General features: G+C 36.3%; 1 protein-coding gene across 1 annotated transcript; it reads left to right on the top strand.

Moving 5' to 3' along the window:
• The first annotated feature begins 499 nt into the window (after positions 1 to 499).
• Positions 500 to 26,301, top strand: LOC112053414 (juvenile hormone esterase). The gene is made up of 10 exons (XM_024092820.2): positions 500 to 904; positions 7,058 to 7,210; positions 8,298 to 8,445; positions 13,165 to 13,359; positions 13,995 to 14,191; positions 18,026 to 18,182; positions 18,899 to 19,068; positions 21,189 to 21,339; positions 22,186 to 22,312; positions 22,678 to 26,301. The coding sequence occupies exons 1-10, from the start codon at positions 707 to 709 to the stop codon at positions 22,862 to 22,864; spliced, it is 1,683 nt and encodes a 560-aa protein (XP_023948588.1). The 5' UTR covers positions 500 to 706; the 3' UTR covers positions 22,865 to 26,301.
• Positions 26,302 to 26,828: the final 527 nt, after the last annotated feature.

The following is a 26,828-nucleotide window of genomic DNA, read 5'->3' as shown; positions in this document are numbered from 1 at the left end:
CGCGTTTACGTTACGTGACAGTAACAGTATCAAACTGCCACTGTCTGACTCGCGTACATATCGCGACTGTATAGCTTCAAACGGGCGTCGACGGCGCGTTTATAAATCGTGGTGAGTACAGGCCATTACCCAACTCTAACTTTATCTTATCGTATAGTGCTCTACGTGTAGTGTTGTAAATCAGTTTTAAGTTCTCTTGAAACCCCTTAATATTAGGAAAGCTGCGATACTGTTTATACTTCCACTAATGCAGTTTCGATAACATAAATTTTCTTAAATTACACATACATATATATTTTGCATGTAAATTAACTTATACCTAGTCTACAAAATATAAAAAAATGAGAGAAACAATAAAAATTACACGTTAGTCACAATGTATGCCTAAAATCATGTTTACCATGTCGCATAATTTTGTCAAATAGATAAATGAAATTACAAAAACGCTATCTATATTTGTTGCTACCGGTAGTATCTGTTATCTGTTGATAAATATTTAACGTATCGGTTCACGTGTCTACATAAGTATTTACGTCCGTCCAAAGGCGTTTATGTTCTAAGCATTAAATTTCGTTACCGCAGTTGTGTCCCCAGTCTTATATTTCTCTATGACTACGTTTGCTATGCTTCATCTATTATTATTTAACTGCGCGGTGCTAACTTGAGAATTCATTATTTTTTTGGTTTCCGTCACTAACGGTTGACGATGTTCCGTTGGTTCGTGTTAGTTTTTCTGAATGGAGTTTTTGTGGCTTATTGTGCCGATGGTGAAAATGCACCGTTTCGGAGGACACCCTTGGGTGATTTGAAAGGATTTTTGATGAAAACTCGCACCGGCAGGCAGATTTCGGCGTTCACCGCTATCCCTTACGCAGTTCCACCTGTTGGAGATTTGAGATTTAAGGTATACTATTTTTTGTCATTGTTTTATGTGGATATTTCGATTTTATTAAATTACAAATTATCATCATCATTGTCATCATAATTCATATGTATGCAAAGCGAATTTCAAGTACTTTTTTACATAAATTGTGCGAGCTGACGGACGTGAAAAGAGCGATAAGTTTTGGCCCAGCGCGTTAAACCATAACCAGCGCTGAAAAAATAACGAAATATCCTTTATTTTACATTAGATCAAATGACCAAAAATGATTAGAATTCCCAGTTTTTGCAAAATGTAAAAAAAAAATTAAATATTTCTGTTTTGTTGAAATCGTGCATTTTATTAATCAAACTAAAATCAAACCAGTCTAAAACTCATACTGGTTTCCCACCAAATGGACTGACGAAATTAAACGAGTCGCAGGAATTTGCATTCGTTTGGATGCAGGCGGCTCAGGATCTTGAGGTTTGGAAGGCCTATGTCCTGCAGTGGTCCATCCATTTTCATAATAATCCCTCAGCCGATGGATGATGATGAAAATTGATATTATTATTTAAAAAAATACACTGATTTGGACATTGTAATGGTTCAAATTTTGCGCCCAGCAATATATGAAAAATTGGTCTCCTTTGACTCAATTTTTTCATGGAAAATATGCACATAAAGCCATTTTTTGTTTGAAAAAGCATTAAAAAATAAATATCATATCAAAACGTGCTTGGTTAATAAGCTCCAAGAAGCAAGTTCCACTGTCGTGTTAATAGGGTCCCTGGCCCTGTAATTGGGTTAAGCTGATGATGACAGTAATTCATTTCAAATCATAAGATGAATTATTGTCATCTTTTCTTGACCTCAAAATAGAGACTAATTAATAATCCGTGTCGTACTCACGAAATTGTGCTAATTATTTATCATTAATCTCTCATTAATCATATCTGCTTCGAGCAATTTTATCAATGAATTTTCTTGATGATAATCGCACACCGTTGTTGCATTAAAATTTAGCATCATTCAAAGACCAGTCTTGTATTCCATGGTTAATCGTGACACTCCGTGTTTGTCGCTAACGTCCGAAAATGTGTTACTTCGCATAGTTTAACTTACAGGCCGCTTACTATAGAGCACGTAACTTGAACACTACCTTTCAGTAATTTGTACGATTACGTATTCTAAATCCCTTGGATGCTTAGTTGGCTTTAATTCCTCGATCTTGATTTGCACTGCGAAGATATGAATTGCTTTTTCAGCTTCTATTTTCACTACGATGTATCTTTTAATATGTATTAATATCATGAATCTTGAAGAAACAAAATTACCAAAGAAGTTATTAAAACAGCAGGGGAGTATCTGACTACTGTTTAACATGATTTTTAGATCGATTATTACTCAGTAGTCTCAATCGAACATAATTTTATTATAAAAGAAGGATGACCTTAAAAATATAAAGTAACTATTGGTCAATAAGTCTCACTCCACAATCTAGAAACTTTTCGCTTCACTTTTAGAGAAAGTAATCAGTAAATCTCTAGAAAAACATCAACCAATTGAACAAACCGGATTCAGGAAAAGCAATTTCAACAGTTGACCACATACATTAGTAATGATTATAGAGAAGTATCAAGAGATTAAGAAACCAGTGTACGTTGTCTTCATTGACTACCAAACGGCGTTTGATACGTACTCTAATCGCTAACTTGGGAATCTCTACATTCACAAAATTTAGAGCCCTGTATTAAAATTTTAAAGTACTTATACAAAGACTGTACCAGTAGAGTGAAACTAGAGAGACTAAGGCAAACTATACCCATTAAAAGAGGGGTGAGACAGGGCAATCCCTTATCCCCTAGAACCTTTATAGCTGTCCTTGACATCTCAAGGACAGTATTCAGTAAGCTAAATTGGCAAAATTATGGAATAAAAGTAAAAGGAATATACCTCAGCCATTTAGGATTTGCTGACGACATCGTATTACAGAAAACAGCAACAAACTTTATTTAATGTTGCAAAGTCTAATCTAGCAAGTAGAGACGTTAACTTATAAAGCTTAGTTACAGATACCGATGCTCTACAATAATCAGATACCAATTTTTTTTTTAATTCTATGTTCGACATATTGATCCATGCGTCAGGTGACCCAAGAGCTGGCGCGTATTTATCTCAAAGGATAAGTCTTTCCATCCAGAGAGATAACAGAACTTATTGACTTCTCGTATGTAAACTACTGGAATATACATTTCATGCGCAACGATGGCAAGCGTCCCGACGGGATGTCATTAATACCCTGGAGAATGGGTCGTGCGCTGGTGTGGGGCGCCACGTGTGCAGATACTTTAGCAGCTTCATACATCCAGTCGACCAGCAGACGTGGGGGGGCGGCGGCAGACATGCGGGAGCGTCAAAAGTTACTAAAATACAGTTGTCTCGGCGCCCAATATGAATTCGTCCCGTTTGGCGTCGAGACACTAGGCCCGTGGGCCAGGAGCGCCCAGACTCTCCACAAGGAGATAAGTAAACGCCTCAGAGAGGCAACAGGCGACCCTTGGGCGGGCAGCTTTCTCGCGCAAAGAATTTCAATCGCAATTCAACGCGGGAATGCTGCCTGCGTGATGGGCACCCTACCATGGGCGGCAAATTTCGATAAGTATTTATAAGTATTAGTTTTAATTTATTTTCATTTTATTGTTGTAGATATAATGATATTTCCTTTTATTTTATTTTTATAATAGGTTTAGCCTAGTTAAATATTATTGTCTTAGCTAGTATAAATTATTGATTGTACTATTTATGAATACATTTAATAGTGAATGCGAATGTAAATTTATTCATGTATTTGTGAATAAATATCTTGTAATGCAGACGTACGTAATCAATTTTCCTGTGAAATTGTCTTCTTCATTCTCAGGCAGCATGTATAAAATATCTAAAAACAAGGAAAAACGCAAGGTGTATCTTAATGGTTTACTTTATGCAATGTTCTTTCATCATTATTATTAAAAACCCATATTCAGCTCACTGTTGAGCACGAGTTTTCTCTCAGAAATATTTTTAAATAAAGTTCTTTACTTAAATCCGAGCCATATAAATATAAAGTGCGTTGAACCTTCGTTAGTCGCTAAGAGCAAAAGAGTGTAACTTGAAATTTTACCAATTTTGAACACAAAGATAAAAAAAATAATTTTGACTAGACTTGGAACACACTGGACTTGACTAATTTTTATGACGTGTTTAAAATATTGTCTATGATTTTGTATAAAAATGGTGTATATCACACCAAGAGAGCTCTAACAAATAAAATATTTCTATAAATAGTACTACATCCAAAACATGAATTTAAAGCATAACAATAAGGTTTGATATATTTGGATAACAACTTACCAAAAACAATACAAAATGCGCTTTATGCCACTTCGTCACTAACAACTTGTTATGCCATACAACAATATGTGTATGTGTCTATACATTATTTTACAAGTGCGATATAAGATATGACGATGGAACGAGCTATGCTAGGAGTATCTCTGCGTGATCGAATTATGAGGAGATCCGCAGAAGAATCAAAGTCACTGCAGCAAGTTCAACAAAAATATATGGATAATAAATAATTATGGATTTTATTCAACTAGAGATTTTTTTAATTATAAAAGCAAATAAAAAACTATGTATTGTGGCATTTTTAATATTCATTTTTTTTGTTTATATTTATTAATTATGTTTATCCTATGACATTGTAAAGGTTATTATTATATTATTAATTATTATTATTTGACATTAGTCAAATAATAATATGCAGGTACGAGTGTACCTGCACAGATTGTAATTTTTAATTTTTTCTAATTTTTATTTTTTGATTAATCATCTGCTATTGAATTTATTTTTTTATATTTTGTCAATAGTATTTGTAATATAAATTGTTTGTTAAATTGTTGTATGCCAGAAATGGCTGAATACATTAGATTGTATGTGTTCTCAGCAAAAATAAATAAATAAGGAATTATGAAAAGGAATATGTCTTGCGTTGGACGTCCATCGGCTGATAAGCTGATGATGATAGATAAATAGAGACATTTTAAGTTTAAAACTCAGTCGTTTTACGTGAAGTGAAAGTAGAACTTAACGCATCGCATGTAATGCGTGCAATACATGCGTAAGTCATAATCAGAAATTGTGTGAATCATTACGCGGGAAACACCAAGTAATTGTTCATTGTCTTTAACAACCCATTACAGCGATGTCTGGTACTTTGAAGAACTGACGCTGGGTCGTCGTGTATAGTAAGGCATCATATCCACCACCTACTCTATGATATCCACGAAGGGAATTTGCCAATGGATGACATTTTTTACATGGTAACTCATATCAATATTACACTAAATTCGTTTTTGGTTTTTGCGATAGTCTAACTAAGCTATTGTGATAATCATATTCCTGGTCAAGAATTATTTGATTTAATTTGTATGAAAACATAAAAAGATAAATTAAATAAAGATTAGTTATACATTTCGGCTACTATAAGTGGACTTGTCAACACCTTTAAGTTATGGGAAATACTCCCGAGCACCCTGTATAATTTCGTTCAACCAGCTAAACAGTTGTTTATGGTTTCGTGAAAATGCACGGAAGTATAATTAAATTAATGGGGAAACTATCACAGCCAAGCAGGAGTTATAAAGAGTTTTAGTTGAACAACCAAAAACCATATTTCCAAGTCACGCCGACGTTTTAATTTATATTTTTATAAGAAATGGTCAAATTGTTTTGCTTGGGAACGTATGCAAGCCCGATATAGCCATAAAAAGAACTTATCAATCTTTTTAAACTTCAATTTGAAATCTCACTCACTGTTGTGTTTTCACTCGTTCTTGGTTAACTTCTCCCTGAGTAACTAGTAAAAATTTTCACAATTTGAAAATTCTTACTTGTCTTTTTATTACACTTTCCGTGTAAAGATATTTAAGTTGCTATTATTGTTATTTTCATACATATTTAAATTAATATGTTAGGTACATATACAATATTGTTTTTTTTGTCACATCTTTTACTATTATAATTGAATATTACATATTTAAAATGTACACACTAACTATTTTTAGTAATGTAGTTATAAAATGTTAACTTATAAAATTATTGTAAAGATGTAAATTTTAAATGATGATATTGTCATTTGAATTAATTTAATAACACATACTTAATCAATAATTTACATGCCTAATTGGCAAGATAAATTTACCATCTACATTTATCGACCATCTGTATATATATATATCATGCATGTATCTGCAAATAAATAAATTGATGGATTGATAAGTTTTTGTGTTTCCATTTCAACTGCTTATATTAAGATTCAAAGGATTTTTTTTTCGTGTTGAGTAAGTGCTGATGGCTCCATGTGGGACCACTACGGCGTCACCGGTGGGTTTGGGTGAGCGCAGAAGCATCGACTGATGAGACCCGAAGGCTGAAATAAAGATAGAGGACGGAACGGCTCTCTAAGGGCGTCTCCTATGAGACTCGGACCTCGGCTTAGAGGGCCATTCGGGAGGGTGTAACCGTGACCTGAGTGAATCAGTCCGGACGCCCCCGAGATCGTGAGTTAGAAATAGAAAACCTACGTCCGGGTGACGTTAAGGTGGGTACAGATTGGTGCAATGCATGTAATGCAACATGCAATGCAAGAATTTGACGTCCACATTGCTGCAATTTATCACGAATGCTCGTGGTTTGGACGCCTCGCGCGCACGAATTGCGCCTGGGTCGCGCACGCTCCGAGCGTTACAACTCGTGCGCGGTTCGATCCGAGATTTGTCGGTTTTTGGTACGAACACAAAGGGGCGCGCAGTGTGCGCAGGACTGAGCCGACTGATTCGTAGTCAATGCGTGTACCGCGCGCGCCACACGTCCAAGGCAGCAGGGAACATGCAATGTAAGGCAGAATATTACATTACATGTTGCATTGCACCAATCTGTACCCACCTTAAGATATCGGGATTCAAAGGAAATTATATAATAAATAGTCTGAGTTCCGGTACGACACGTAGAAAACGTCAGAGGCTGAGGTCAGAGGTATGGTTAGAACAAACTTGTACCTCTTCCAAGTATGCCCGCTTCCATAAGGTCACTTAGCATCATGTGAGATCGCAGTCTAAGTCATTAAATAAAAAAAAATATTGTTCACAGGCTCCGGTGCCAGTGTCACCGTGGGAGGGAACATGGGATGCGACGAAGGTCAGTCCTATATGCGTGCAGCGGAATCCTTATACGCGTCAACATGAAATCGTCGGCCAAGAAGACTGCCTCTACCTCAATGTGTACTCGCCGTATACTGACAATGTGAGTTGATGTATTTTTTATATATCAATACATCAATACATTTGAATAAAATTGAAAGGTCTGGCTGTGATTTCAAAATAAGTAACAGTTTTCTCAAGTGCTTATGTGTGCTTAACTGTGACTCATGACTGCCACATGTCAGGCATTGACAGCCTACCTAATAAGCCTAGTATTAAGGGGAAATTCTGTAAGTATAAACAAACTGCTTATAACACAAAAAATGCATTTTTTTTCATTTGGTATATTATTAATTGTGGCATCATTATATTTTTTTCACAGACCACAGGTAATAAACGTAATTGTCTATAATTTTAGTCCTGCAAAATTGTTTACCAAAAAAACATTCTTTGTTATCTTATAAAAAAAACATTAGTATTCGTATTAGTATATCGCAGTGGTAAAACCTCGTATACACTACAAGCTCAATGTGTGAACGTTTTGACGTCCCAAATTGAAATAGTCTTACATAAACCAGTACTGTATCTACAATTCTAACTTTACACCACTCAATCTACGCAATGTTGTAGTGCTAACACCTCGGGCTAGAACCTATTTTGCTAGAGAACAGTTCTGTCTGCAATCTGATTTTTTATATAATAAGATAAACTAAAAACTCGACATATACCCAGTAATACTTAAAGAATGCAAGAAAACTGTTATTGAGTTATTAAATATTTGTCGTCACTGAATTATGAAGAACACACACGCGCGCGTGCAAAACAACCTATTATCAATTAATTTAGTAATGTTCATTTAGAATCTGTTATTTATGTATGGAAGAGCGGAGTCTTCTAATACAGAGGTAGTTTTTACTGCTCCTTAAAAAAGGCTCCAAACTTTTTTTTTACTAAAAAGTAATTTTAGAAACTAAAATGATCGATTTCTATTTTTATTTTAAAAAATTATTTGTATACTCTGAGGCACAATTATCCGCTCATTTTAAAAAGACCGAGTATATTTTTAAACGACTTCAAAAAAGGAAGGGGTTTTCTCAATTCGACCATATACATTATTTCCATCTATCGAATACAAACTGAGAAATAATTACACACCAAAAACGTACTAAGTCATATTTTGTTTTCCACAGGAATCTGTTGCAGAGAAAGAACTACTTCCAGTCATGGTGTTCATACATGGAGGAGGTTGGATGTGCGGAGATGCGACCACAGAAATGTATGGCCCTGAACATCTTCTCGACAGAGATGTGGTCTTCGTTGCTATGAACTATAGATTAGGTATGGAAACAAATCATCATCATCATCATTGTCAGCCGATGGACGTCCACTGCTGGACATAGGCCTCTTGCATGGACTTCCAAGCAAAACGGTCTCGAGCCGCCAGCATCCAGCGGCTCCCTACAACCCGCTTGGTGTCTTCGTCCACCTAGTGGGGGGTCGACCAACACTGCGCTTTCCGGTGCGGTGTGGCCATTCCAGCACCTTGGGACCCCAACGCCCATCGGCTCTTCGAACTATGTGGCCTGCCCATTGCCACTTCAGCTTCGCGACTCGCTGAGATCAGTGACTTTAGTTCGTCTGCGGATCTCCTCATTTCTGATTCGATCACGCAGAGAAACCCCAAGCATAGCTCACTCCATCGCCAGCTGAGTTACTTTGAGCCTTCTTATAAGGCCCATAGTAAGCGGCCAAGTCTCGGATCCGTAGGTCATCACTGGCAACACGCACTGTTCGAAGGCTTTCGTCTTCAGGCACTGAGGAATTTCGGACGAAAAGATGTCGCGGAGTTTCCCAAACGCTGCCCAGCCGAGCTGGAAACAAATACAAGCCAGAAAAATGGGAGTCATTAATCTCCTGGAGAATGGGTCGTGCCATGGTGTAGGACGCCACGTGTGCCGACATATTAGCTGTGTCTTACATTCAGTCGACCAGCTGACGTGCCGGGGGGCGGCAGACATGCGGGGGCGTCAAGTTCCTGAAATATAGTTGTCTCGGCGCCCAGTATGAATTCGTACCGTTTGGCATCGAGTCACTAGGCCCGTGGGGCAGGAGTGCTCAGACTCTACCACCACAAGGAGATCATTAAACGCCTCAGTGAGGCAAAATACCAAAAGTTTTAATGAGTAACGACTCTTTCGCTACTGAAAATCCGATTGGTCAGGTACCGATCGACAGGTCCCTGACCAATCAAAGAGTTCTGTATGAAATATGAATAAGATCACGCTAATTTGAAGAAGAAATAAAAGAAGACATTATAAATAAATAACTGCGGAAACAACACGATAAAACGTAATCTACCTGTAAGTGAAAAGCTGTTCAGCGAAAACGAAACGAACGGAGGTCCTAGGTTCGATCCCCGGTTGGGCAAATTGAGGATTTCTTAATTGACCCAGTTCTGGCTGCTGGGAGGATTCGGCCGTGGCTAGTTACCCTATCGGCAAAGGGTAAGCGTAAGCGTTCCGGTACGATGTCGTGTAGAAACCGAAAGAGGTATGGATTTACATCCTACTCCCAACAAGTTAGCCCGCATACATCTTAGATTGCATCATCACTTACCATCAGGTGAGATTGTGGTCAAGGGCTAACTTATAAAGAAAAACAAACCGCATTTAATATAACACTTTGCGGCGCTCGTAATTATATATTTTTATCCTGAAACTATTCGGAAAGGGGACATCGTCCTCAATTTTAAAAGCTATTTTATTACGAAGACGCCAAAGAAGACATTATAACTAGATTAGGCCTAACGGGGAAGAATAGCGTCAAGTGCAAAATCGCTATTAGGATCGCGCGAGGGTACCCGCACGATATCTTCTGAAGCGTCTACCGATCTAGCTCGTTTACCACCTATCGATATACTAGCAGAAATAGATGCGAAAAAATATGCCCAGGTTCATTCCGCATACCAATGGGCGGGAAAGCAAGTATCCACGCAGCAGACATTACACCAAGATGTAATTACTGTGTGGAAAATGCGTCTCCTACAAGAGCTGCCTGCCTAAATTTGAAGCCTGGCTAGCAAGAACGAGAGACAGTGTCAGATTCCGATTGACACAGGTCAGGTACTCACCGGGCATGGCTGCTTCGGAGAGTACCTGTGCCGAATCGGTAGCGAAGCGCTGCCCCGGTGCCGAAAGCCGAGACACGGCTCAACATCCGGAAGAACGTCCGGAATCCAGAACGTCATCTATGTTGAGCCACGTAACTAACTAACAGCGTCTATTCTGGCGTCGAGTGTGTCATGGAAAGCAGTGGTTCTACGAAATTGTGATGATGAAAAAGAAGACCTCTGAACGGAGTCCAGAGCAAACTGACCCAGCTCGGAGACGGCAGCGGAGGAGCGTCGAAGCACCGTTCGTCCAGTAATAGTCCCTTTGAGACCTCCTCGTCGCAAGCGGCCAGAGTGGGGCTCTGGCTGCTTATAACCGCGGTACCGGGAAGATAGCAGCTTACAGTAGGAGAACAAATTTCTCAGTATTAGACAAATAGAAGAAACAAAAGAAGACATTATAGCTAGATTAGGCCTACTGGGAAAACAAATTATTTTATCCTCTTAGTAGTTTGTCCTTACGCAGCTACGCATTAATAATATAAAATCGCATTTTAGACAAATGTTTGTTAGCCTTCTGGTATGATAACTACAATTTCGCACTTAAGTTGACCTAAAGCTTAAGTTGACAGGAAATGCCACTAGTAATATTTATTTAAATAATTAATACTGGAAAGTATTTAAAACGAAAATCTCAGAAATTATCTGTATCTACTTGTGCCTATAATATAGTATTTTTATTATATTATAGTATACTTAAGTAAGTGATAGAATATAACTGAAAAAAATTGCAGCACTTTTAAAGGTTTTTAAATGCAAATTTTATTGCTTGACATACCTAATTAATTTGCATTTATCCGTAGGTATTCATGCCATCAGGTTTTTTTCTGTTTTTACAAACAATGATATTAATTCATATAAGTAATTATTACTTAGATATTTTATTATTATGTATGTAATTATAACTACGCCTTATTATTTTCTTATTATGTCACCTTAACAAGGTTATGGTACCGATAAATGGCGGTATAACCATTTCAATTCAGCTAGACTTCACAAGTATCACAGACCGGTGTCGGGCAGCAGCGACACCGGTGCGAGAAGTCTAGGACTGCGAATGACCAACCCGCATGCCAGCGTGGTAATTCTTTGGGCATCAACCTTTTATGGATACAGCCAAAAACAAACAGCCCCTAGTCCCCGGTGGCCCCGCTATTCCCGGCTCTGGCAGCGGTTGTGGTAACGGCGGGGCAAGGGGTGTCAAGAATTCCCGGGGGAGATTCCGCTGCCAACCCCGACGACTGGACCTGGCAACATTTAACGCACGCACCTTAAGGACCGACGAAAAGATGATCGAGCTGAAAGAAGCAAGTTGCACTGGGATGTAATAGGTTTGTCTGAAGTCCGAAGAAAGGGGGAGGACTCGATAACCTTGGAATCCGGCAACTTACTATACTACCGGGAGGGCGACCAACTGTCCCAGGGTGGTGTTGGGTTTATCGTCCGCAAGTCCCTCGTGAACAATGTTGTTCGAGTCGAGAGCGTGTCGAGTAGGGTACATACAACTAGATTAGTCTACTGAAGAAACCACAAAAAAAAGTTCGTCTACCTGTTTGGTAAGCAGTTCCGAGAAATTGCACTTTATACAACACTTTGCGGCGTTCTTATTTAAATATTTTTATCCTGAAATTATTTGGAAAGGAGACATCGTACTAGAACTGTTTTAAAAGCCATTTTTTACGATTAAACCAAAGAAGACATTATAATTAGATTAAGCCTCTCTCGAAAATGTGCCGCTGCCAGCAGAAGAATACAAGTAAAATTTCAAAAATAGCATCACATAAATTATAAACTCCTGGAAATCTTTTCAGGTAAACGTCCTGGAAAGTGATGATGCAATCTAAGATGGATGCGAGCTAACTTCATACCCTTTCGGTTTCTACACGACATCGTACCGGAACGCCAAATCGCTTGGTGGTACGTCTTTGTCGGTAGGGTAACTAGCAACGGCCGAAGCCTCCCACCAGCCAGACCTGGACCAATTAAGAAATCCTTAATCAGTCCAATCGGGGATCGAACCCAGGACCTCCGTCCGTGGCGTTTTCGCTGAACTGCTTTCCACTTTTTTTTGCTTGGTAGATTACCTTTTTCCGTGTCGTTTTTGAACAATAAACAAAAAAGATCATTTCTAGATAATAAATTTCCTGTTTAAATCTGTTAAGCCTTGGCCTTACGAAATAAAATGGTCTTATTTTTAAACGGATGTTGATGGGGATGAGCAATGAGTCATTGAATTTAGCATAATGAAGTTTATAGAAGTTCTCATATGTAATGTGATGTGTTGGTCGACCTCCCACCAGGCGGACTGACTGACAGGTATTCGCTGGATGAAGGTGACTCAGTATCGTGATGTTTGGAAGTCCCTACAAAAGGCCTATGTCCTGCAGTGGACGTCCATCGGCTGACATGATGATGATGATGTGTTGCAAGGTATATCTGACAAATTAAATAAACCCATAGTGAATAAAGATTAAAACTACTGACCCTTGAATAACAATGAGTAGGTTCTCTTTGTAAGACACGTTGTTTGGTTATAGCCAGGAATTTTTTTTCTGAAAAGTAAGGCGGATTTATTAGTAACTAGCTGACGCCACGCGGTTTCACCCGCGTGGCTCCCGTTATAATATAGCCCATATCCTTCCTCGATAAATGGCCTATCTAACACTGAAAGAAGGTAGTTTTAGGTAATAGGTAGTTTTTTTACACATTTTCACGTGTTTGTCAACTGTATTGTTTTAACTAACAATACACTTTTACAGTATAGAAGAACCCAAAGGAACAGTCGAAATCTATACAATCGATATTAGTATTTTATTCAATTAAATTATAATTAAATATATTAATACAGGAACGTGTATTCGCCAACTAAAATTGGTAAATGATTTCAGGTCCATTAGGTTTCCTATCAACTCAGGATGAGCACTGTCCTGGTAACAACGGCCTGAAGGACCAGCGAGAAGCACTTCGTTTTATTCAGAAGAATATACATGCATTTGGTGGGAACAATCAATCTGTTACGATATTCGGTGAAAGCGCCGGTGGGGCCAGTGTTAATTTTCACATGTTGTCAGAATCTAGTGCTGGTAAGAAAGAGTGTGTTTGTGTTTTTGCATTGATAAAATAAACCTTTGCTGGAACTTCACTTGGTGGGCTATTTAGTCAGTTTGTCCTGGAGAATAAAGTAAACCTTTAAAGTCTAAGGGCTCCCGCACACGGGCCACCGGCCACAACCACAAAACGCCGCTACCGGCATATTTCCTGTAGTTTTCATACATTTTATATGGACTCGCCGCACACGGTTGACGCCGGTGGTCGCCACACGCTACAATCGTCGCTGCTCGCTTCTTGTGGCCCTCACCGACCACTAAACGCCGACACAAAACGCCGCCACACACCACTTGCGCGAATATGATACTGCTTGTATGGTTAAAAAACTAGCAACATCCGGCCACACAAGTGTTGACCACCAGCCACAAGTGGCTGTCGTGCGCTTCAGCTACTTTTGTGGCCCCTTCTTGCTTCTTGTGGCAGCGTTTGTGGCAGTCGCGTGCAGCGACACAGTCTTGAACTCCACTAAAGTCTTGTTTTTCAGATTCAGAGGATAAATAATCCAATTTATTTTAAGTTTTCTGAAATGATGAACCACAGTAGTGAAATTATGAATGTTTCTTTTAACTCTAATGTGTATATCTTAATTTCTCTGTTTTCCCTCTTTCAGGGCTATTTCACAAAGCAATTTCGGAATCTGGCACAGCGCTAGTGCCATGGGCAGAAGCACCCCCTGGCGAGGCCAAGAAGAACGCTTTACGTCTGGCCAAGTTCCTGGACTGTCCGTCGTCACCATCTGACCGTTTCATTGCGTGTCTCCGCAAATTGGACAGCCATGAAATAATAGGAACTGAATTCCTATTTTATGTAAGCGTCGTTAATTATTATTTAAACAGGCGTTCTTGTTTTTTGTTTATTTTTTTATTTGACTAATTAGCAATTGACTGTCACTTGCTGGCCTATTCAATATTTTGGTCTGTATTATCAACCTATTAAAATCTGAACAGATCTGTGAGTCAGAATAAGAAGTAGAGTGATAACTGGGAAAAGTACAAACAAAGTTATTCTATCCTACGCGTTATCATATATCAGCACGCTAAATCGTTTTTGCAGCAGAGTGAAAACGAGAAATAGTCGAATTTTATCTCCAAACTGGATCAAAAAGGATCAGTCTGCGTTACTCAGACACCCATGGCATCATCTACATAGAAAACTAAGTGAGCCCTTTAGCTATCGTCAAAGATTAGAGCTTCATATTTTTTTCATATGATGGTGCCTCTTTCATTTCCTGGCCTCAAAAGTTGAAATTTCCAATTTTTAACATCATAATTTCAACTTGCTTTAGTAGTATCTTCACCTGGATATTGTTAACTATTTTACATATAAAATATTGATGTACCTTACCATGCTTCGCGGTATTAGGTACATTGGGAGTGCGAGGATGAGAAATAAGAAATAAAACAGAGCATGCTTTTCATATGTGGGGACGTAGGATTTGTAAAAAATATGCCGGAAATGATGAGAGAAAAAGAAACGATCTTGAACATCGTGTATATTGTGTAAAAAAAACTCAATCAGCGCATTACACATGCATTACGTCGATATACTATAGATATATTTATGTTTTACTCGTATGTATATATGACTAGTAGGCGAGGTTTTTTAATTCCAATTGCGCAATTGATTCAAATCAAATCGGTTTATCATCAAGGTCATTCAGCTATTGATAGCACGTTAACAAAGAACCGGTTTTTCGTTAACGTGCCATCAATACAAACCATAAAATTAAAAAAAAAACCTTGATATACTCGTAAGTACCACACAAGTAAGTGTATTCTTAGCACGGCCTTCTTAAGTACGTTTATGCTTCCGTACTTATAACCAAATCACACAAAGCAAATACATATTATACTTATTACCGTAAGATTTTTAATGTTTACCTTGGTATGGTATCTGTTTGTAATATTCTTTGCAATTTTAATTCCCAAACAAGAGCTCAAGGAGCTATAGTTACCATGAGTAACTGTGTGTAGATAAATTGTTGATAGAATTACGGAGCAACATTATCATTCTGTGATAAAACTCCTCCAAAAAGATTTAAAAAAAAACAAGAAGTTTGGATGTGGATTTCTAATACAAAGCTGTATTTAAGAAGAAGATTCTTAGCTGTGGACCACGATGATCGTGTAAGGCAATCCGCAGATATCAGTATTATTCCATATCAATGAAAGGCTCTTCTGAGGCTAACTGTGGGACTTCATACAAAAACTTGTTTAAAAAGTACCTAAACGTACAATCACTGTCGTTAAAAAAGTTGAAGAACTTGGTAAAACGAAACCAAGGTTAGCAAATAATAATCAGATTACAGAATGTCTGGTCTGGTGGTAAACATCGGTCGTACCACCCTACAGGCAAAGAGAAGGCGTTCCGGTACGATGCCGCGTAGAAAGTGTCACAGGTATGGGTGGAATAAACTTGTATCTCTTAAGTAAGCCCGCTACTATCTTAGACTGCAGTAACATCAGGAAAGATTGCAGTCAAGGTCTAGCTTCACATTAAATAAAAAGAGGGATGGAGGGGGGTTGAGCCATTTACATGGCTGATGATGACAGAAAAGGTTTACCCTCGTGGCGTGCAACAATAAAGAAAGTTACTAAAGATATACAATATACACACTAAAAAGATGCAAAAACAAACTACAATTAATATTGAAGGTGACCGAACAAATACGGCAACACCAATTAAAAATAACAATAACGCAATTCTCTGATATTGAAAATAAAGAGACTGAAACTGAAGTCATTGATTCTAAAAAATACTAAATATTTGCAATAAAAGACATCGCAATGGAAGTAATTAATTCTAAAGATGAAGAAATAAATGACCATGATTTGGCTGAACTATTAACATCTAGTGCGAGGTCTCTATTACGTAAATTAGAGAAAATGAAAAATATTTGAAATTTTACATAAAAGAAATACTAATTATAAAGTGTAATTACTGCAGTAACGAAGATCTTCGTAAGCCTGGATCTGATTGAATGAGAATAACAATGAAATACATTGTTGAAATGAAATTAATTCTTCGACACTTTATGTCTCAATGCAATGAACACAAAATTACAGCTCACTAGTCTAGTCCAAAATAACGTGACAGACCAGAACACTTCTTTACAACAAAACAAAATCTTTACAAAAAAGGGATTACAACTCGCTACGCAACGCAACTACGCTAAACCTAAACCAAAACCATGATTGTTGTTGCGTGTTGTATAATAAATATTACAAGGCCGACCGATAATAAGGGGAATAGAAAAGAATAGAATAATTCAATAAGGACTTGACCACTTTGAATATATTTTGTGAACGCACCTTTACACTTAACATCGAACTGTCACTGTTTATTTAGAAGACAACCTTTTCATCATGGTGAAGTACACGAATGAACAACGTCTGCACAAATTTACTTCAGAAATTCGGTGTCGGTGGCCGCTACTTTAAGAGCGTTAATTCCGATTTTCGGTCTTAATTTTCGCCCCTCAGCAGAAACAAGTTTAGTGAAAAAGTTTGAGTCTTCAAATTCGTTGTGTAATGTTGCCGTGTCAGTGAGATTACGGATTGGTCGAAAATATCGCTATAAGAAATGATCCAAATCAGTCAATTCCACGGCGTTCTCAAGAGTTGGGTATCGCCAAGACCACTTTATGGCAAATTTTGTGTAAGGATCTTACTTTACACCCATACAAGATCAGGCTTACTCAAGAATTGAAGCCGATGGACCATTCGAAGCGACGTACGTTCTCCGATTGGTCTCTGGAAAAGATGCGCCAAGATGATCTATTTCATCGCAAAACCAGTGACGAAGCTCATTTCTGGCTCAATGGTTTTGTCAATAAACAAAATATGCGGTACCTACTGGTCGGGTGAAAATCCACAGACACAGATGACAGTTTGGTGCGGTTTGAATGACGGCGGCGTTATAGGGCCATATTTTTTCGTCGAAGATAGGGGTCGCCACGTTACTGAATGGTGATATGCCATATCGTGCCATGATTATCGATTACTGCTGCGACGCTGCGCGGCTTCTCCTGCGTGGTTCCCGTTCCCGTAGGAATAATACGGGGATAATATATAGCCTATAGCCTTCCTCGATAGCATGTGGTTTCAACAGGATGGCGCCACAAGCCACACAGCACACGTTACAATCGATTTAGAGAAGAACAAGATTTAACGCCTCTAGATTTTTTTCTTTGGGACTACGTCAAGTCATTGGTCTATGCCAATAAGCCGACGACATTGGTAGAGCTCAAAGCCAACAATGAATGCGAAACAGCAGCCGTTTCGGTCGAAATGTGTGACCGAGTCATGGAAAATTGGGTCCAACGTGCTTGCGATGGCCATATTAGCGAAGTCGAGTTCCATTCATGAATGTTTTGAATATACTTCAACCCGATAATAAAGTTTTTACGGTCGGTATTGCTTTTTAGCCAACTTGAAATTGAGTCAGTTTCAAGTTGGCTAAAACATTAATTTAAAGTAATTTTTTATCACGATATTTAGAATGTATAAATTTTTAGAAATATCTAAAGGATAAGGATGCAGTTTGCAGTATTTAGTTAGTCACGAAGTAAATTACTATTTCTGGTAATAATTTTAAATTATCACATTTTAATCTTTGAAGAAATTTAATCGTTTTCCTCAGTCCTGGGACTACGAACCCATGACGTCGTTCAAAGCTGTCATTGAACCTGACTTACCCGGCGCATTTTTAACAAGAAACCCTCGAAAGCCTCCATCTACATCTTTCGTGCCCTGGCTTACTGGACTCAATAAGGACGAAGGATGTTTGAAATCTGTATGTAAGTGTTAAAATATTCGAGCTTCGCTTAAATCACATTTTCTTATTGTAAACATAGTAAGTCTGACATCTCAAAATTTTGACATACTACTAATATCATCAATATAGCAAAATAGAAGCACCATATTAACAGTGCATATGAAGAAGAAGAAGGAACTCAACCGCTCACTCCTATCCAACCTATGGATTTGCTAGTTCCTATGTCACAAAAAGTTGACAGTATTTCTCTGGGTGCTAATTACTCAAAATTATAGATGGTAACAAAATAGAAGCATATATTTACAATGCATACGAAACTTAACCTCTCTGTTCCCCAACAGGTTGGCAACTTTTAGGTGATAATCCCAAGCTAAACTTTTTGGATTGTTTGTAACTAATAATTGAATTATTAATTAATAATAAATAAATTAATAATAAATAAAATAATTATTAATTAAAATGCTTCGGTGCCCATAACTAGGCACATGACATCGTTTTAACGTTCCTCTCAAAAGCTCGTACGGATTAACACCTGGCTCGAATGATGTTTGTAATGTGTTTGTTAGTCAGGTGTCAAGTTAATGCGCACGAGTTAAATACACATTAACTTTAAAAAAAAAACGTCTGTCCTGCTCTAGGTGATACCTCTGACTCCTCGTTACAAATATTTAAAGATAAATTGTGACCATCATACGTACAACTATGTACTTCATTATTAATACATGTTTGTTTTAACAGGGCTAACAAATTTCCCAGAACGATACGAGGAATTCATAACTGGTTTTGACACCATAGGACCCGTGACATTCTATTATGAGAATTCTCCGTATCCTGAAGTCATAACTGAACGATTGAAAAAACTATACTTCGGCAATGACGAACAGAGTGTTAAAGATGGAATCCTTAAAGTAAGTGAAATACACGTATCAATAGTTGTTGTTTGTATCATAATTTCCTTGTAATAAAACGCATGACACAATAACGGCTATGCTAAATCTGAATGTAAAATTAGAGGCTTAGATATTGGTAAATAAATCAAGGAATGTTGCCGTGTCGATGTTATTGTGGTTCATTGCAAACATCACCGCTTCTTGAAGAAGTAGCTAGTACTTTTTGTATTTACTTTCAAAATTGATCTTTTCTATAAAAAAATTTAAAGCGTACAGTATGTAGTACAGGAACCGGGATACATTTTTAGAATTAATTACTTTCACGCGAATCGAAGGGGTAGTCAGCTAGCAGATGCAGATGACACCAATCTAGAAATGCCTGATCCTAAAAGGCCAAAAATAGCATTAAATAAGCACTTAAAGGGAGGGCAATACTTGAGGCTTATAGTACAGGCCCTCTGCACTTTTGAAGACAAGGGAATGTCTGATGCCAAGAAGATTGAAGAAATACATGCTTCAAGAAACACATTTAACAAACAACTTCGATTGCAGCGACTGTTACAACGAACAAGGCAAAAAGAAAGTTACTTAGCATAGAGTGCAGACCTAACTTTTTCCTATACAACATTTTTTCGTCTGTGGTAGCTATGAACTACTTCTTGATCTCAGTCTGGCTTTCGACCTAGTCAATTATGAAGTTTTCTGAGATAAACTGTACAAGTCTCAGGTCCTAATAGAAATTGTGGCCCTGTTAGGTTACTGGTACGGGAATATTGTTAGATGGGGCGGCTCGATCGCTAACTTTTATAAAATAGACTGCGGTTTTCGTCAAGGCGGGATAACCTCTCCGGACCTCTTCTATATTTACGTGAATAACTTGATAGATAAACTAAGAGACCAGTTTTGGATGTCATATCAACGGTATATGTATGAATAGCCTTAGCTATGCTAATGATATGGTTCTCAGTCCGTCTATTAAAGGCCTCAGAAAGTTACTATCAGTAGGTCAAATCCATAAGAATAACGCCAATTTTCATGGACTGAAATTTAACGTGGACAAAACTGAGATGATGGTTTTCATTTCACCTTAAATGGTAAAACAGAAATTAAACAGTAATTTTTGAACAGTAATAAGTAAAGGTTTAGACAATGTTGCTTGAGGATTCAGTGTGTATAAGTAATAAATAACTATGGAACACGCTCGACCACCGGCGAAATTATGCCTAGAAGCCGGCCAGGCGTACCGCACGACAGTGTAGTGAAAAAAGCGGCAACAATTTTATGTGTTTCTAAAAACGGCCGGTGTGCATTGAATGCAGAAAAAACGGATGTTCAAGCGAGTCTATCGGTTAATCTTATCGGACCGGACAGGTCTCTGTGGAACCGTGAAACCAGGAACACAGAATGTAAACAGGCGCATTTGAAGAATCACTCTCTGCACTTGAAAAGAAGGAAGGAAAGGAAAAATCTAGACAAACTGGGAAGGAACGTAGCAGACGTTATATGCTATTTGAGATTCGTATAAGATATTGTTGTGCGTATTTCTAACATCAAACACGTGTCATCATTTGCATGATGTTATTTATCTTTATTTTTGGTAGTGTACCTACATTTTGCTGCATTTTAAGATGATATCTTTCATTTCATTAACATTGAATCATATCAGTAACTACTCTACTTGTGTTTTTATCCTTAACTCTTATCTCTTATATCTTTATGACTTCGTGAATTCTTTATCATCCACACGTTTTAAAATAACATAATTATTTAAATATCTGATAATAATATATAATACTTAAAATTTTATTTGATGTTTTAAAAAACCTTTTAGATACGCTACGTTACGGTGTTTGCGTAATCTATACTATCGTATTTAATTATGAACACCACATACAATAATAATTTAAATTTAGATTTTCATACAATTACATTTTCAATACAATGTGTTATATATTGGAAATCAAGATAGAAACGATAAAAATTAAATATATATTATCGTACGGTTCTTTCCTTGTTTTTATAATATTAGCATCTATGTAAAATAGATTAAACAAAACAGTAAAATGAATAATGACGATATTATCTCATCTGGAGAGACTCATATTAGCTGAATGTTTATTTGTAATATTTTTTTTCAGATCTACACGGACTCTTATTTCGCTTACCCCATGGTGGAATCTGTAGAACAAGCCTTGAACTTTAGCAAGCAGCCAGTTTATCTATATCAACTCGACTATCGCGGGGCTAACAGCTTCTCCCAAATCTTTGGCGATCCTGTTGGGGATTATGGTATACAATATACACTCAGAAGCACAATTATTTAATATTATTATTAAAGTGGACGGATAATTGTGCCTCTGAGTATATTCGTATTTTCATCTCACTTCCTCGCTGTTTTTATTGCCTAGTCGGGCATATTTTGAATGTTACATCATAATGCCTACGAATGAGGCATCTATATTTTTCAGAATAAAAATACTAACTGACAAGCAAGGATATGATAATTTTTGAAATGAATTTCAGTCAGTAAGTAACATTCAAATATGAAAGTTTTGAGATGGGTTTGGTCCATGTTAGTAATTTATTTAATTTTTCAAGAGATTTATTTAATTTTTATTCATTTACATTTTATAACATGGATAAAAATAATGGAGATGTCCGTACATTGTTTGCCCCAGACAAAAAAAGTTAATATGTCACAATGAAAGTCTTATCTTTGGGTTAATTGTAATGTCTATATTATTAATATTAATAATTATAAATTTTATTTTTGGTCCGTAACGCAGTTATTGCGTATTGAGTATCATAACAACAACATATACCTATCTAGAAGGTTAAAATTAAAACGATTTTAAAACCCCGCTATTTTCTAGATTTCTGTTTACATCTTTCAATTTCAAAATTGCAAGGTAATTTTAGCATATTACAAAATATTATGATTCTTGGTATTTTTCATTTCTTCTGGGGCAACATTGGTACGTCTCTTTTGTAAAGAACAATATAATTTAATATTATTCTCTCTTTAAAATATATTTATTCTCATATTTATAGCACGTTTCAGAAAGAATCTCAGTAGCTGCTCTGTTCAAAAATCAAAGTTTCCAACAAAAAGTAATCATTCTTCTTATTCTACAGGCGTGTGCCATGCTGACGAGCTTATGTATTTGTTCCCAATACATTTCCTGAACAATCCCTTCACAGAGGAAGACAACAAGATAATTGATCTTATGGTTACCTTATGGACTAATTTTGCTACCAGCGGGTAGGTCACTTTTCTATACTATTACGAAAAATAAGAAGTTCTATTATTAATATGTATTAAATACTTTTTGTTGTTTACTACCACTGATATTATTTGAATTTTAAAGCCGATCAAAAATTAAATATATTAGTAGTTTTCCTAAACTCGTTATTTGATATAATTATATCCTTAAAGTATCTAAGTAATTATAATGGCATATTCAATCTGTAGCTCAATGGAAGGAATATATTTGTAATTGTTTATGCAAAAATTCACTGTAGTAGTAGTGGATGACAAGGAATAACAAATGTTTGGGGGATATTTCCTGATTGCTGCCAGACTGGACTGATGTTTGAGAAGCATAACAATTTTTCTTCGAATTTCAGAAATCCCAATAAACCGATCCAACTGCCGTTTGATTGGCAACCGGCAACAAGTGGAGAGAAAATGGAATATCTGGAAATTGGAAAAAAACAGGTGATGAAAAATGATTTAGCATCGAGGTCCAGACTATGGTCGGGCTTACCGCTCTGGCACAATGTGAGAAAACGAAGATTTACTGATGAGCTGTAAACCTGCAATGCATGGAAGAAGAAAATTGAATTTTAATCACAGTGTTATCTTCCTTATTTCTTTATGAATTGATAAAAATTAAATACGAATACTGTACAAAAATATTAATCAACAATTCAGTAGTCACGTCGTGACCACGATACATGTAAAACACATAATTTAACCGTAGGTGTGAAAATAATTATGTATTGCATTTAATAGTCAACTAGGAAACGTAACTGGCTGAAACTAATTTCAAAATTATCATATCATTGCTTGTCGAATCTTCTACAATTGTTTTTGTAATAATTTTATAAATGTAGGCGTTATGATGTAACACATAAATTAACTGTAGCTGTGAAAATAATTATGTATTGCATTTAATAGTCAACTAGGAAAAGCAACTGGCTGAAACTAATTTCAAAATTATCATATAGTTGCTTGGCGAATCTTCGTCAGTTGTTTTAATTTTGAAAAATGTTGATGCCTAATTCGTAGGCATTATGATGTAACACATAACTTAACCGTAGCTGTGAAAATAATTATGTATTGCATTAATTGGTCAACTAGGAAACGTAACTGGCTGAAACTAATTTCAAAATTATCATATCATTGCTTGTCGAATCTTCTACAATTGTTTTTGTAATCATTTTATTAATGTTATGTTGAAAAATGTTGATGTCTCATTTGTAGGCATTATGATGTAACACATAAATTAACCGTAGCTGTGAAAATAATTATGTATTGCATTTAATGGTCAACTATGAAACGCAGCTGGCTGAAACTAATTTCAAAATTATCATATCGTTACTTGGCGAATTTATTTCAAGTGTTTTAATTTTGAAAAATGGTTGATGCCTAATTCGTAGGCATTATGATGTAACACATAACTTAACCGTAGCAGTGAAAACAATTATGTATTGCATTTAATGGTCAACTAGGAAATGTAACTGGCTGAAACTAATTTCAAAATTATCATATCGTTGCTTGGCGAATCTTAGTCAGTTGTTTTAATTTTGAAAAATGTTGATGCCTAATTCGTAGGCATTATGATGTAACACATAACTTAACCGTAGCTGTGAAAATAATTATGTATTGCATTTATTGGTCAACTAGGAAACGTAACTGGCTGAAACTAATTTCAAAATTATCATATCATTGCTTGTCGAATCTTCTACAATTGTTTTTGTAATAATTTTAATAATGTTATTTTGAAAAATGTTGATGTCTCGTTTGTAGGCATTATGATGTAACACATAATTTAACCGTAGCTGTGAAAATAATTATGTAAAGCATTTATTGGTCAACTAGGAAACGCAGCTGGCTGAAACTATACTATGCACAAAAATTAAGGGAGCAGAAAAAAAATCCAAATTTTTGGGGGATATTCAACAGGCTGTAACTTATACAAAAATAGTCGTACAGCAAAAAAATAAAAAGCAAATTGTAGCTCTAAGTGTTTAGTTTTTGGATCTGAGTTTGAAAATTTTTTTTTGAAAATATTTTTCGAGTAATCATAAGAAAACCACCGAAAAAAAAATTTTCGAAATTTTTTTGGTTTTTTTTTTAATCTACGGACGTGGAAAAAATTTTTTCGACTCAACCTCCATATGGACCGGATAGCTTGTTTATTCAGATTTAATTTAGTTTTTTTTAAATCTCGATACGAGCATTTCTCGCTGAGATATCGATGTTTGAATGGAAAAAGATCATTTTGTCTTTGATTACCAATATCTCAGCAACCAATGATCGCACAGAAATTTTGAGGTTGGTTTCAAAAACTTGAATAAACTTTCTACAAGGATTGGCAATTGAATTTTGAAAAAAAAAATTTTTTTTCAATCATTACATGAATTTGAAAAAGCATCCAAAAAAGGGCTTTTTGTCGTTTTTTGGAAAATCAAGCGCCCAATCAAAAATATTGCGGAAACCACTGACGTTAAGTGTGCCTTTTACTGTTCAATATACCCACAAAAACCCTACAAAGTTTCAATTCAATCCAGCCAACCGTTTTTTTTTCCCACTTGATCGAATTTTTGAAAAAATTAAAGGAGCAAGAATTTCGTTCTGAAAATGTCATAATTTACGCTTTTGTGCTTGCGCACGTGTATGTGTGTGGTTTTATCAGAGATTGAGACCCTGTGGTTCGTCACTTCCACACACACACACACACACACACACATACATCTTCGGAGAGTGAGTTTGGAGTCACAAAATACTGTGGAACACACACATACACGTGCGCAAGCACAAAAGCGTAAATTATGACATTTTCAGAGCGAAATTCTTGCTCCTTTAATTTTTTAAAAAATTCGATCAAGTGGGAAAAAAAACGGTTGGCTGGATTGAATTGAAACTTTGTAGGGTTTTTGTGGGTATATTGAACAGTAAAAGGCACACTTAACGTCAGTGGTTTCCGCAATATTTTTGATTGGGCGCTTGATTTTCCAAAAAACGACAAAAAGCCCTTTTTTGGATGCTTTTTCAAATTCATGTAATGATTGAAAAAAAATTTTTTTTTCAAAATTCAATTGCCAATCCTTGTAGAAAGTTTATTCAAGTTTTTGAAACCAACCTCAAAATTTCTGTGCGATCATTGGTTGCTGAGATATTGGTAATCAAAGACAAAATGATCTTTTTCCATTCAAACATCGATATCTCAGCGAGAAATGCTCGTATCGAGATTTAAAAAAAACTAAATTAAATCTGAATAAACAAGCTATCCGGTCCATATGGAGGTTGAGTCGAAAAAATTTTTTCCACGTCCGTAGATTTAAAAAAAAACCAAAAAAATTTCGAAAATTTTTTTTTCGGTGGTTTTCTTATGATTACTCGAAAAATATTTTCAAAAAAAAATTTTCAAACTCAGATCCAAAAACTAAACACTTAGAGCTACAATTTGCTTTTTATTTTTTTGCTGTACGACTATTTTTGTATAAGTTACAGCCTGTTGAAAATCCCCCAAAAATTTGGATTTTTTTTCTGCTCCCTTAATTTTTGTGCATAGTATAATTTCAAAATTATCATATCATTGCTTGTCGAATCTTCGACAATTGTTTTTGTAATAATTTTATTAATGTTATTTTGCAAAATGTTGATGTCTCATTTGTAGGCATTATGATGTAACACATAAATTAACCGTAGCTGTGAAAATAATTATGTATTGCATTTTATAGTCAACTAGGAAAAGCAACTGGCTGAAACTAATTTCAAAATTATCATATCGTTGCTTGGCGAATCTTCGTCAGTTGTTTTAATTTTGAAAAATGTTGATGCCTAATTCGTAGGCATTATGATGTAACACATAACTTAACCGTTAACCGTATCATTGCTTGACGAATCTTCGACCATTGTTTTTGTAATAGTTTTATTAATGTTATTTTGAAAAATGTTGATGTCTCATTTGTAGGCATTATGTATCGCTATTGCAACAATTTCGTTATTTGTGTTTAATAAAATTTTTAACTAAACAAACAATGTTATACTCATATAGATGTACTTAGGTGCATATATCACGGAAAAAGAAAATTTTAACAGTCACTAATTTGCCTATTGGCACAAAACTCTATCAATGTTACTAAGTATCCCCTACGTGCTAGATTTGCTACCTGTCACTTATTTCCTTGTGCTTCGAGGGCAGCATTTGGGGAATGTGGAGGAAATCCAGGCGGCTTTGACGTGGGAGTTCTTCAACTTCAAACAAAAAACGGTGGTAGTTTCGGTCGGAATCCAGTGACATTTAGAGAGCATATAATAGTAGTACCTATCACTAGTATCACAGAACCCTTTCAGTTGTAAAATACTATTAATCCAATTCAATATTCGAACTGCTGCAATTTTGTACACGTAAAATATCAGTCTAGAGTCAAACCCAGATGTTTCAAATGCTCAAATGCACAGTAATCAGCGATTATTGCAACATTGTGGGAAAGCCTCATGTGTTTTGTTCAGGTATTCATCTAGGTACTGAAGTCCTGAAGATGCA

Source organism: Bicyclus anynana, chromosome Z, assembly GCF_947172395.1.
Source record: "Bicyclus anynana chromosome Z, ilBicAnyn1.1, whole genome shotgun sequence".
Taxonomy (NCBI): Eukaryota; Metazoa; Arthropoda; class Insecta; order Lepidoptera; family Nymphalidae; genus Bicyclus; species Bicyclus anynana.
The sequence above is the reverse complement of the archived record's forward strand: the minus strand, read 5'-3'. Positions and strand labels throughout refer to the sequence as shown.

Bases quoted from the DNA above. Each gene is read 5' to 3' on its own strand.
- LOC112053414 (XM_024092820.2), top strand. From the start codon at position 707: ATGTTCCGTTGGTTCGTGTTAGTTTTTCTGAATGGAGTTTTTGTGGCT. The intron at 13,360-13,994 runs GTAAGAAAGAGT...TCCCTCTTTCAG, and splicing joins GTTGTCAGAATCTAGTGCTG to GGCTATTTCACAAAGCAATT. The intron at 21,340-22,185 runs GTATACAATATA...CTTATTCTACAG, and splicing joins CGATCCTGTTGGGGATTATG to GCGTGTGCCATGCTGACGAG.